We start from the raw sequence: 14,147 nt of genomic DNA on the forward strand, positions 1-14,147 counted from the left end.
ACATTTGTAGATTCACTTCCTATGACAATATACTGCATGAAGTAGGAATTAAATAATTAAATGGAAGAAGAAAACAAACCTATTGAGAACGGTTAAATCAATACATTCCAATCACATTATTTCTGAAGGAGGTGACATATATATATATCAGTTTTGCAAACCACTTTAGAAGTGCAAGGGGGCGGTGGCGTGGTTGGTCTCAGATCAATGGGTCAGTGGGCCAATGCACTACGACTGGCAAATCAAAGGCTGTGGTATGTGCTATCCTGTCTATGTGATGGTGCATATAAAAGATCCCTTGCTACTAATGGAAAAATGTAGCAGGTTTCCTCTATAAGACTATATGTAAAAATTACAAAAAATGTTTGACTTCCAATAGCCGATGATTAAACATCAATGTGCTCTAGTGGTGTCGTTAAACAAACAAAACAAACACCCAATTTTTAAAACTGCAAACAGTGACTTACTTTCAGCGGTTTCTTCTTCTTCATTGTGGCCACTGTCATTAGTTTTCACAGACCCATTGGAAACTGTAAGAAGAACACAACAATATGACACAATTATATGTACCTACAGTAAAACACTTAATTAACACCGCACCCTCTGTAAACCAGAATTCCCTCATAACTGTACCCTCTGTATACTGGAATACCCTCAAAATGGCTCTCTCTGTATACAGGACATCCTGTAAAACTGCAACCTCTATAAACTGGATTTCCCTTAAAACCACACCCTCTATAAACCAGAATTCCCTCAAAACTGTACCCTCTGTATACTGGAATTCCTTCAAAACTGTACCCTCTGTATACTGGAATTCCTTCAAAACTGTACCCTCTGTATACTGGAATTCCTTCAAAACTGTACCCTCTGTAAACTGGAATTCCTTCAAAACTGTACCCTCTGTATATTGGAATTTCTTCAAAACTGTACCCTCTGTTTATTGGAATTTCTTCAAAACTGTACCCTCTGTAAACTGGAATTTCCTAACAAAAAAAGCACCCTCTGTAAACCGGAATTCCCTCAAAACCAGACTGTAAACCGGAATTCCCTCAAAACCAGACTGTAAACCGGAATTCCCTCAAAACCAGACTGTAAACCGGAATTCCCTCAAAACCAGACCCTTTGTATACTGGACTCCCCATAAAATTGCAACCTCTGTAAACCAGAATTCCCTCAAAACTGTACCCTCTGCATACTGGAATTTCCTAAAAAAAAAAAAAGCACCCTCTGTAAACCGGAATTCCCTCAAAACCAGAGCCTTTGTATACTGGACTCCCCATAAAACTGCAACCTCTATAAACCGGATTTCCTTTAAAACCACACCCTCTGTAAATCAAAATTCCCTCAAAACCGGACCCTCTGTATACTGGAGTTCCCTCAAAACCAGACCCTCTAAACCACTCTAAACTGAATACCCCTTAAAACAAGCCTTTTACTTGGTCTGATGGGTATCGGGTTCACAGGATTTTCACTGTATTATATTATGAATGGGGGCGAGACATAGTCCAGTGGTAAAGCACTAGCCTGATGCATGGTCAGTCTAGGATCAATGCCCATTGGTGGACCCATTAGGCTATTTCTTGTTCCAGTCAGTGCACCACGACTAGTATTTTAAAGGCTATGGTATGTGCTGTTCTGTCTGTGGGAAAGTTCTTTATGTAAGAGATCCCTTGCTACTAATAGAAAAATGTAGTGGGTTTCCTTTCTAAGATTGTCAAAATTACCAAATGTTTGACATCCAAGAGCTGATGATTAATAAATTGGATAATATATTAATGTGCCTATATCCAATTAAGGTTCAAGCACAAAACTAAATCAATGTGCTTTATGGTGGTGTCGTTAAACAAAACAAACTTTTAACTTAAAGTCTGTACATGTACATGTTTGTGGTCCATGCATGAAACCAAGAAAAGAAAATAGTTCTTTAATGTCACCACATGGTATTGCTTAATATGCAGTAATGACATTTATTTATGGTCGAAACATATCTTGGTACCTATATCAAATTGTTATGTCCCACTATAGACCTTTCCAGAGGAAACACCTTTTTTATATACTATGGAATTTACTACAAGTTATTTATTTCTACGCCGATTGTTTTATAAATTACACACAAAAAAGTGAGTTTTTTGTTATTTTCAAAACATTTCTATTTTTCTTCTTATATAATCTTAGGTCAAGTGCAACTGAAATTATTTACCAAAAACATTTTTGTAACAGGATGGTACGGACTATATAGAACACCAAGTGGGTCACATCACCTCGACATCATACGATTGGCTCACTACAACTTTACCAGAATGTTAATCAAACCAGTTTAGTGATCAATTACAAAGTGAAATCGATTAATGGGTAATAAATAAGATATAAAACTCGCTACCATTTCATATCGTTAAAGCTTGTGACAATTAAAAACTATTTCACTAAGGACATAAATATGATAAAAATGTTAAGTATTACTCTCACACTTGAGGAAATGAGGAAAGAAATTCACTTATTTCGATCATGGAGTCTTATGAATGTACTAAGACTGGCATATCACTGTTTTGTTTTGAATGTAATAAAACTAATATACATAGAGTGATATACCACATTTTGTTTATGGATGTAATAAAACTAATAATAGTAATATACCGATTATCATCGTTTAAATATTATTGTAATAAAACTGATCTACATATACATCCATTCTGTTACAAATCCAATAAAACTAATACTGACTTGCACATTTGACCACTGGTCTGTTATCAATGTAATAAAAGGGAATTATCTAAATGTTCATCAATTGTCTTATGTATGTAATAAAACTAAATATAATACAGACATGTATATTCTACTGTCCCTTATGAATGTAACAAAACTGATAGTATACCACACTTCTCTTATGAATGTATGTATTAAAAGTATTATATACTATACAGTATAATACTGTTCACTTAAATGAATGAAATAAAATGGATATATACCACTGTTCTGTTATAAAATATGTAACACAAATTATCTACATCAATTCTGTTACGAATGTAATAAAACTAAAAATAATACAGGTATATAAAACTGTTCTTTATGACTGTAACAAAACTGATATTTGACTGTATAATAAAAGTAATATAGACTATACCATCTCTGTCATCCTTGGACTTGGATCTGGTCTTGGTTTCAGATTGTGGTTTAATGTTGGGGTATTCTTCAAACAGGCTGGTGAGACCTTTGATTATCTTCTCTTTGTCTTGAGTGAGTTTCTTGGACAGCTTTACACCATTCAAACCCTCATTACAAAATCGTTCAACGTCTGTAGAACAGAAATGACACATTTTATATTACATAATATTGTGCAAATTTGTTAGAAAAAAAATGTTATGAGTAACTACATGTATGTTCAACTCTTCATTTCATGACAACAATAACAACAAAAAGCCAACCAACAACAACAAAAAAACAAAAACAAGCATCCCCCAACACACAAAAAAACCCCTAGCCCAATGGGCCCAGCGACAGGGACTGATCCCAAACTGACTGTGCATCAAGGAAGCGATTTACCACTGGGCTACGTCTCCTGCCCATCCTTACGATGGAGAATGTCAGGCAGATCTTGCTGTTTAAGGGAAGCGATCCCTCTTACTCCCCATCACTCCCCTGACACTAGTTCTGCTTCCGTGTCATAGGAGGCAGGACATAGCCCAGTGGTACAGCGCTCACTCGATGCACGGTTGGTCTGGGATCGATCCCCGTCGGTGGGCCCATTGGGCTATTTCTTGTTCCAGCCAGTGCACCACGACTGGTTTATCAACAGAGGTTCAAAAATCCCATTGCCTGACGCCCGTGCCAAGTGGAATTTTCATGCCAGGCAAGTAATTATGTTAACTGCATATGCCCGATGACAAGTGACTAATGTAACACCTAAAACCTTTTAATTTTTTTTTTACAAATCTCGGTAAAACCTTTGGAAAGAGTTCCGATCGTCCGATCATTTACATAGCTCTAAGGAGAACTAACCCTAACCCAAAATGCTGGAACGATCGGAACTCTTGCCAATGTGTTGACACACTAAAATGGAAAACAATGTGTTGAAAAGTTTGATAACATCTTTAGTTATTCTATCGACTAAGATTGGTAATTTCCGCCACTGAACATTTGACTGAATTAATACAAGTAATCGGTTCGATGATCTTCAAGCTTAGAAATAACATCCAATCCGCTTTACAGCTTATATGAAAATAAAGTATACATGCCTTGTGTGTGCAATCATAATGTTTAATCCTTGCAAACATGGTAAATGAGGTGGGATGCAGTTTAAAATTGTCATATTCAAATTAAATTAGACGTTAGGGTGGTTCTGGAATCTGCTCTTTGCAAATGAACGGGGACGTAAAGCAAGTTTATAATTTCAGAGTTCATTTGAACAGAACATAAATATTATGCACTGTATTCTTATAAAAGTTGCAAGACATTTTAGTTTAGATATAATAAACCTTGTAGCAGAACATACTTAATGTTTGTTTGTTTTTGGAGTTCTTTGCAAATGTAAGTCTACGTTCATGTAATGACAATGCAGATTAATGATTAATTGCAAGTGACTGTTTTAGGTTGACCAGTTTGTTAAACATGTCATTTTTGTTCTCGTGATATCTACCAGTTTGTTAAACATGGCATAGATTGATTTTTTCCCTGTTGCTATACGTACTACGTTGTTATACATGGCAAAGATTGCATTTTATTTTTGTTTTTCTTGTTATATCTGCCAGTTTGTTATACATTCCATAGATTGCATCTTATTTTTGTTCAAATAAATGTGTTCCACTTTAAAGCAGTGTATATTAGGCAACATTTTGTTTTCTTTTTTGACGGATCGTCCGACCTGTTTTTCGAGTTTTGGAAAAAAATGAATATACATGAATATATTCATTTTGTTCTGCTTTATTAATAGTTTTTATCAAATAAATTATGCTCAATAAGTTAAAATTACAAGGCTGCAATCGATGTATACCCCCTCCCTGGCTGTTGTTTACCAAGCCTGCACTATTTAAAAACATTTGCAAAGTAACAGAGCTCATGTTTATTTTGAGCCACTACTGTTTGTGAGAGACTTTTCTCAGTTATGAACAGGATAAAAACACCCCAGAGAAGTGTTTTGGGGCAAAACAATTTAAATAATATACACACAATAATGACACATGGGCCAAAATCCATAAACATTTTGAACCAATGCCAGCCATAAGAGAATGGTTCACAAGGGATCTCACCACATCCACAGCCATACAAGTGGTCACTATAAGGCATACATCGACACAATAATTATATTTAGATGAACAAGTGGACACTACCAAACAAATAACAAAGTTTAAATCAACAAATGGACAATATTTAAAAAATAAGGTTTAAATCAACAAGTAGAGAAGAGAGTGGATACTGTAACTGGACAGACATATACATTTAGTACTTCCTGGGTAAGTGTTGTAACCTATTAGCAAGATTCTTTATTTGTGCAATTAAACCAATTACTTTCAAGATTATTACACTATCAAGCACTGTATTAAATTAAATAGGAGTAACACAATTGGTTACTTTAAGAAGTATGGGCAAGTGGGAAAATAATTATATGGGGCGAGTGGGAAAATATATGGGGCAAGTGAATATCTGATTGGCACTTGCCCTATGGCAAGTAATTTTTGTGAAATTTTTTGAACCCCTAATCAAATGCCGTGGTATGTGTTATCCTGTCTTTGGGATGGTGCATATAAAAGATCCCTTGCTGCTAAACGAAAAGAGTAGCCCATGAAGTGGCAACAACAGGTTTCCTCTCTCAATCTGTGTGGTCCTTAACCATATGTCTGATGCCATATAACCATAAATAAAATGTGTTGAGTGCGTCATTAAATAAAACATTTATTTTTATTTTATTCCCTGTGTAGTATGTAAATCTATACTGCCCGGCCTCGGTGGTGTCATGATTAGGCCATCGGACATAAGGCTGGTAGGTACTGGGTTCGCAGTCCGGTACCGGCTCCCACCCAGAGAAAGTTTTAACGACTCAATGGTAGTTTTAAGACCACTGCACACTCTTCTCTCTTACTAATCACTAACAACTAATTCACTGGCCTTTAGGGTCTCCATGAGTACTCGAGTACTCGGGCACGGGTCGAGTCTAGCAAGACTCGAGTCCGTTCACAGGACTCGAGTACCCGTACAAGGTGGAATCAACTATAATACACTGGACAATGTAGGACAATAATTTCAGGATTAGATAATCAATGATATAAGTGACACAATAATTATAAGATCGTGCGCTAGTTTCTTTTTTTAAACTGGCCGTCCATCCATTATAACACTAAATATATCAACCGGTTTCTAAATGCAATACAATGACATGATTTGGCATCCATGTTCAGCCCTGGAATTAAAATGTATAATTCTATTTAACTTTATTCTTTAATCTCATCATCATCTAGTGTAGTAGGGGGGCTTAGCTGAAAAATCTTTCACTTTATTGGCAAATCTTTGAGCTTTTGATCATAGCTGGATATGACTTAGACATTTCATAATCTGCCGGCAGACAAGCTCAATAATGCCCCTGGCGGCCATTTTGGGAAAATCCAAGATGGCCACAACCCGGAAGACTGAATTCCTTAACTGTTAAAGGGACACACCCTAGTTACGGCTAGTTGTTAACCATTACGGCGTTGTTTTTCGCTATTAAACCCATTTTTTCACAAATAAAATTGCACTTTACTTACCGTTTATTATTTAGAATATACATTTCCATTCACCTGAAGTAATTTTTTTGGTAATCCTGGTGTTTGTAATACCACAAAATGCATTTTTCGTATTTCTGAAAAACGGATGCACGTTTGAGAAAAAAACGTTGAGCAGACAAGGTCTAATCTATTTTTAGACGGGATATTTCCATTTCAATGTCACAGACGTTGGTATACCACGTGACCGTTATCATTTTGGTTCGGTTTGTTTTCCTCATGCACGGTTTCGCGCAATCAACATCCGATTTGTTGTTGTTCATTTGTGAGATTTTTTCTTCACAGGTTCGTGAACATTTTCAGTAACAATAAAGTTCAGACAAGTAAGTATCTCAATACAAAACGTTACAAACCCTTAAAACCAATAATTTTGCTAAGTCCTACGATATCTGGAGAGGGGATACAACCAGGACAGAACAGTTGGAACGTGTCCAGGAGAGGTGAAAAGAATGCACCCCAAATCTGTGAAATTTGTCGTGACGTAGGCATTGTTGTGCTTCGAGCGACATCTACCGGTGACATCAGAATACAAACTTTCAAAATTATTTCAAGCAATTGGGACATGGGGATTCCCATGGTATTTATCGATATAAAACCTGCTTTTCAACTCCATTTGATAAAAACGTGATCTAAGTGTGTTACAGGTTTGTAGATTAACCAAATTATAATTTATTTTCGCTGGATGGAACTAGGGTGTGCGGCTTTAAACTAAACATCATAGATTAATGAGTAATACATCCACTTTGGGGTTTTCAAGGACGAGGAACACGATTATGACATTATTTTTACGATTCAAGGTTAATGTCAAGGTCAAATCACCAATAATCAGCAATATTGTCAACAAAACATCTTAAAATGTATTTTTATTGAATGTGTTAACAATTGTTTATGAATTATTGAAGTCAGAGTGGCAATATAAATATAAAAAATATAAAACAGTCAAATTTATACTTTTTATTTTTTTCCAAAACTCGAAAAACAGGTCGGACGATCCGTCAAAAAAGAAAACAAAATGTTGCCTAATATACACTGCTTTAAAGTGGAACACATTTATTTGAACAAAAATAAGATGCAATCTATGGAATGTATAACAAACTGGCAGATATAAGAAGAAAAACAAAAATAAAAATGCAATCTTTGCATTGTATAACAAAGTAGTACATATAGCAACAGGGAAAAAATCAATCTATGCCATGTTTAACAAACTGGTAGATATCACGAGAACAAAAATAAAATTCAGTCTATGACATGTTTAACAAACTGGTCAACTTAGAACTCAGAACAGTCACTTGCAATTAATCATTAATCTGCATTGTCATTATTGACACAGCCTCCTTCACACTTGCACAGAGACGTACATCGCACGCCGGCTTTGCTGCACTTGCAGTGTCCACGGCATGCCTTCTGACAACCACATTGGAGAAGAAGAGCACACGCTTTACTGGCATCAGGTAATGCTGTCCAGAACGGCACCCACTGCTTTGATCTCTCGTCGAGCTCCCATCCCCACGTGCTGAAGTTAGGGATCTCCTGGTGACACTTTGCAGCCTGCCTCCAAATGAAACATGCCTGTAGAATTGACCACTTCAAATGTTCAAACAACGCAGCCTGGGATGGAGGTATAGCGTCAAGGGAGCGTAGGCCATGTGAGAATAGTTGTTGTCTTGCTTGGTTCACTGTTGCGGCACTGCAACTCTTGCTGTACATGACTACGTGGAATCGCTCAAGCCGCTGCATATGGATGGAGTCCATTGTGAACGAGTTCGGGTCGTCAGTAAGTTTCCAGGAACGTCTGCGTCATCTCAGGCATGCTCTCCCATGCAGACCAAGCTGTCTTTTTCCCACACCCAAGGAGCTGAGACGTCGTGTCACACCCACTAAGGGCATGAAATAGTGGAAGAGCTCGAGACTTGGATGCACCCAGCCTTGCGTGTATGTCATGAACTGGTATATCTCGGTAGTTCTTCCCAGTTCCAAATCCAATCCAGAGTTTGGAAAGATGTAGCTGATCGAAAAAAGCAATGCAAAGAACTACCACATCACTGTCCACAGTGCGGACATATGCTCGCTCATGTCCTTGGCTCGAGGCATGTGCCAGATGGAGAATGATGCGCGAGTCGGCTTCAGTGTGGTTGCATGGTTGTAGATCCGATATCTCAGTCGATGGTTTGTTGGACAAAACAGTTTCCAACTTTGTTGTAAGAAGGAGAACGTCGTCTAAGTTGGTTTCTGAGAGTTTCTGACTGCAGAACGAGAAGAGCTCTTTCTTGTTCTCGGTGTTGGTGAGATATTTCTGCCAGTCTCTTTTTGGGATGGGTGTGCTGCCATTTTGAACACCTCTGCTGTAGTCATCGTCCACTCCCATCTTGACCCACGGATGAACTTCCCAAGCATAAGTTGTGCTTTGTCCTCGATGTGCAGTGCACCCATCACTAAGACATACTTGTCTTCGCCAAGGATCGTGGGAAACTGCCACTGTAGCTGCTTGGCTATTGCATACAGGGGCTGATCCGCACCAAGGACAGGAGTCTGGCCAGGGTTGAGGAATGCTATGGATTTCTTGACAATGAGCATGGCATGTTTAATTATGCCAGGGTCAGTAGATTTGTCAGGGAACAGGGGTAAGATGCCAATCTCGGCAGGGGGTTTCACTGAGCTTGCTTCCTGTTGCTTGAACTGAAAGCCTGACCACGTCACCACTTCACCTTTCTCCAGCTCCTCCTGTGACAGTTGGGCACCAACATGGGCAATCCATGCCTCATCTTTTATTCTGGAGCCCGGTATCCTATCATGAGATGGTCTCACCACACCATCCTGTTCACTTTTTGGTATGAACAAATTGTCATGTCGGAGATCTACAGGAGGAACGATGACATAATGGTCGGGGAGTTTCGGTTTGGATGTATCGACATTGTCAATTTTGATTGGTTCACGAGTATCTCCCACATTGTCAGTTGATAGGTGATTGGTTAGAGTAACTGCCATGCCATGGAACTCGTCGTTCGATAGGTTGCTAGTCTTTTTGTGGTCTAGGTTGTCCATATCCCCAGACGTGAAAACACCAGACCGCATGTTGGTAGGCAAGACAACACCATCTTCTTCGATCCGTTTACACACACTTCGAGCAACAGCCACTTTCACCTCACGGACGCGGTCATAGGATACTGAAAGACCTAAATTGTGAAAAGTCTCAAAAGATGCTTGAGGCGTGTATTACTGTGCAGCTTTATACCAATGTACAGTGGAAGAGGGGTCTCATAATCCTTGTTGTGGTGGATGTTGGTGGTGGTGTCAGAAATAGGGGCATGCTTGACAGTGTTATACATGATAAGCTGGCAGAGAACACTCGCCACCTTAGATCTTTGGTGCATACTAGCATCGGTATCATGGGACCTGCCGGAACCTTCGATGTTTGTCTGTGGACCCTGGAGCAGCGTCAACATGAAGGACAAGAGTGTTTTAGGGACAGGACCTGTCAAGCAGTCAGATGGAAATGAACCTGTAAAACGATCCTGCTTCATGAGAATATGTCTCCGCAAGACTGCAGTTGCTTTCATCACAAGCAGTGATTTCTGACTGTTTGAGACTCTGGGAGAGCGCCTCACCAACTGTGCTCGAGTGACTGAGGTACACATCCCTACCCTTGGCGAAGCTATACCAACCAGCGGGAAGATTAGACAGAAGATGATCCTTGAACCTAGTGGGGTTTATATCACGACACAGGCGGCCTAGCTCCTCCAACTTCAGCTTGTACAGTGACTCGAGGTGTGTCTGCTTAAACACCTTGCCTGACTCCGACATATACAGAACTAATTGGGCTGTGACCATAGGGTCGAATACTGGAGATGCGTGACCATGAGACGTTGATTCTGCAGAACGCTTTACTTTGGATGCAGCATATTGAAGTTCTGTGTAACAGTCGGTGTGGTAAAATATATCAACTGCATGGGCATCAGATGCGGTAGTGATAAGACGCGCATGAAGAAATTTTTTGTCTGTACCGCCCAATTTTTCAGGTGTATGCCTGCATCCATGGAGCGAACCTCATGTAATTCCCCCCCTATCATCATTACACACAATACACACGCATTTCGCTTGTATGGAAGAAGAGGCGGATCGCAATTTTTTGGGACTGCAACCTGTTATTTCGGCAGCATCACCACCACCTTTCTGCTCACATTTGTCCCTTGCACATTTCACGTGTATGCCATTACAAACACTCCTGCACATTTTATGATACACTGACTTGTGCGTAACGAGAGTAGAAGCAATGCCTGTTCCATCATCAAGGCGACGTAGGTTAATTCCGAAGAGGAGAGCCCCGAACTGCTCTAAGTCTTTCAGATCCCTTTCAAGCGTAATGATCCTATTTTCTGTTGCATTTTGCAGTGGTTGTGCCTTTTTTGACTGGCAAAGACAGCGCAATGTTCAATCTATAGCCTTCAGTGTATCAAGGGAGAAAAAGAACAAAGAAATATAATGCTAAATTGGTCAAGATTCATTATATATACAAGCAGTCACTAGGCAGCCTGTTACAGACTGCATAGTGACTGCTTTGAATACTGATATGTTAAATCTCGTGAATCTAGAATTTAGATTCAAGCATAGTAACCTATCAGATTTCATCATTTTCATTTAAATATGATATGGGCTAATAATGAAACCACTGTGATTAATTTTACCACAGTGTGTAGAATATGTCGTGTTTTTACCAATTTTGACCTTGAAATGGTGATTTAACCTTGACATTAACCTTGAATCGTAAAAATAATGTCATAATTGAGTTCCTCGACCTTGAAAACCCCAAAGTGGATGTATTACACATTATTCTATGATGTTTAGTTTAACAATTATGGAATTCCGCCTTACGAGTGGTGGCCATCTTGGATTTGCCCAAAATGGCCACCAGGGGCATTATTGAGCTTGTCTGCCGGCAGATTATGAAATGTCTAGGTCATATCCATCTCTGGTCAAAGTCTCATAGATTTGCAATAAAGTGAACGATTCGGGTCAAATATCGTAAGTGTCGGGTACTCGGGTCCGGGTCGAGTTTGACCCTCGAGTAATCGAGTCCCATATTTTGGACTCGTGGAGGCCCTACTGGCCTGGACAATTAGCCCAGATAGCTGAGGTGTGTGCCCAGGACAACATGCTTGAACCTTAATTGGATATAAGCACTAAAATCATTTTTTTTAAAAAGAAGAAAAAGGTATGATCTTCAGATCTTGCTATTTAAGGTGCACGGGTGCGATCACGCTCATACAGCGCACACATAATTTCAATCTGACGAGTGTGAAAAACAGCGCACGCTACACTCAACAAAAGGCGCATGTAAAATAGATGGGTATATTTCTGTCCACTGTTTACAAAAATCAACAGTTTTCATAACTCATTTAGCTGATAGGATGGTCCTTTTATTAAAACAATACAAATAAAAAATATGGCAGTGGCTTCCATGTAGTCATTAAACTGGTATTTCTCTTTGTTGAACAGATCGGGAAATACTGGTTTAATAAACAATTTTGTAGACATACCAGTCAAAATCCAATCGGAACTACTCTGCCTATTTTATTTATTTTGGAGAGTGATATTTCACTCGCCTTAGCATACTGAGGTGTGCGATTTTTCACTCGCCTATAATTTTCAAAAACCAAGGACTGGATCCCTTAAATGATGTAATTAATGTTCTTGCTCCCCATAATTGTAGGGTTAAGTACTGTTTGTTTAGTCACCCCCCCTACCCTCCCCCACCCCACACAAACCTCCATCCACCCTTCAGGCATAAAGTATATGTATCAGTGGATGAGTGGTAGGATACGAGAATTAGTGATACTAATATGCAACTGTGCTCTACAGAAAGTGCTCTACAGAAATAATTAAAGATATGTCTTTTCATGCAATATTTAGTTGAGTCATCTAGTTGGTCCACTGCTGTGCAACCTTGCTTTTATGAGTGAAGACCGTCTTATTATACCACTGGCATAGCCAGTATTAATTTATAATTGTGTGTGTGTGTGTGGGGGGGGGGGGGGGGGGGGGGAAGAGACAACCCAAACTATGTATGTATGATTTTATCAAATTTAATAGTGAAAAAAAAGAAAGAAAAATGTCTGATTGGGGGGGGGGGGGGGGGTAGGGGTGGGGAAGAGGACATTTTCCCCGTGAGAAGCACCCCCACCCCACCTCCCAACTTCGCCACGCCACTGTACAGTATTACACTACGGTCTACCTGTCAAAACGAGACGAATATGTTCGTGGAAAGCCGTCATCGTCCGTCAAATTGTTTTTGTTAGGTCAAACGTCCGGCTTCTGTATCCTTCTTTCTAGGCACGGCACAGCACAAGAAAATGTGCCCGTTTGTGTAGTTCTCCCTTTCCTTGTTCTCCTCCGATGAAGGAGTTTAACAAACTTCATAAACATAAAAAGTTTCTTCCTCTTCTCTAACTTTCTCTCTTCCGGGTTTACACGTCGGCTTTACTTCCTTGTTACGTACATTTTCATTGGCTAAAAGTTTAGCGGAGATCGGCTTATGTGGTGTTGTTGTTAAGTTATCGGACATAAGGCTGGTAGGTACAGGGTTCGCAGCCCGGTACCGGCTTCCATCCAGAGCGCGTTTTAATGACTCAACGGGTAGGTGTACGACTACTAAAAGTATCGACAGCAAACCCGAGTTTTATGGGGCGCCGTTTGTCATTTTCTGATTTTCTGTTAAATCCTTAACTTTTCAGCAATATTATAACTAATTGCACTACAAATTTGAACCTACTATTACTAAAACTAAATCCTATATCCGTGAAGAAAAGAAAAGAAAACATTTACAAATATTTATACAAATCTTCAAGAAAATCTTGAGGCCTAAGTCAGAAATTTTCACTTTCTCGATTTACATATCCAAAACTAATTTTGGGGGATTTATATATCTGAAACTTGTAAAACCAGGATAAATCAGCCGCTTAATATGCAAATGAGCCACACCCTTTCTCTCCTAAACCCGCCGATGATGTTAGTCTTATATCGTCATTTCCAAATCAGTTGCCAGTTTCCTCCAAAGTCAAAATTAGTTCAAGACGACAAAATTATTTCACAGGAATGTTGATGTTAGGCATCTAATAGAAGCCATGTGTCCACTTAAAATGTTATCTCTATAGTTAAATGTGCAGACCCTAGTTTTAGCCTGTGAAAATGGACAGTAAGTTTAATTAATCTACACACCTGCAAAACATTTGGATACGGTTATAACAGAGAAAATTTGAAATTTGTGATGTTTAAACCTGAAAATATCGTTTAAAAATAGACTAGAGCCTGTCTCGATGACCATTACTTCTCAGACGAACGTGCGTTTTTAGAATTATGAAAAATGCTTTTGGGTTATTACAAAAATCTGGATGACCAGAA

General features: G+C 39.0%; 1 protein-coding gene across 3 annotated transcripts in view; it reads right to left on the reverse strand.

The window, feature by feature from the left end:
• LOC121385646 (src kinase-associated phosphoprotein 2-like) overlaps positions 1–13,212 on the reverse strand; it is a 49,651-nt gene extending 36,439 nt beyond the window's left edge. For all 3 annotated transcript variants that reach the window (XM_041516406.1, XM_041516407.1, XM_041516405.1), the window contains exons 1-3: positions 12,982–13,212; positions 3,122–3,292; positions 468–530 (exon numbers count right to left, since the gene is read on the reverse strand). In XM_041516406.1, coding sequence (XP_041372340.1) covers positions 468–530; positions 3,122–3,292; positions 12,982–13,021 — 274 coding nt within the window. In that variant the 5' untranslated portion in view covers positions 13,022–13,212. The remainder of the gene's footprint in view (positions 1–467; positions 531–3,121; positions 3,293–12,981) is intronic.
• Positions 13,213–14,147: the final 935 nt, after the last annotated feature.

The sequence above is a fragment of the Gigantopelta aegis genome, chromosome 11, assembly GCF_016097555.1.
Source record: "Gigantopelta aegis isolate Gae_Host chromosome 11, Gae_host_genome, whole genome shotgun sequence".
Lineage (NCBI taxonomy): Eukaryota > Metazoa > Mollusca > Gastropoda > Neomphalida > Peltospiridae > Gigantopelta > Gigantopelta aegis.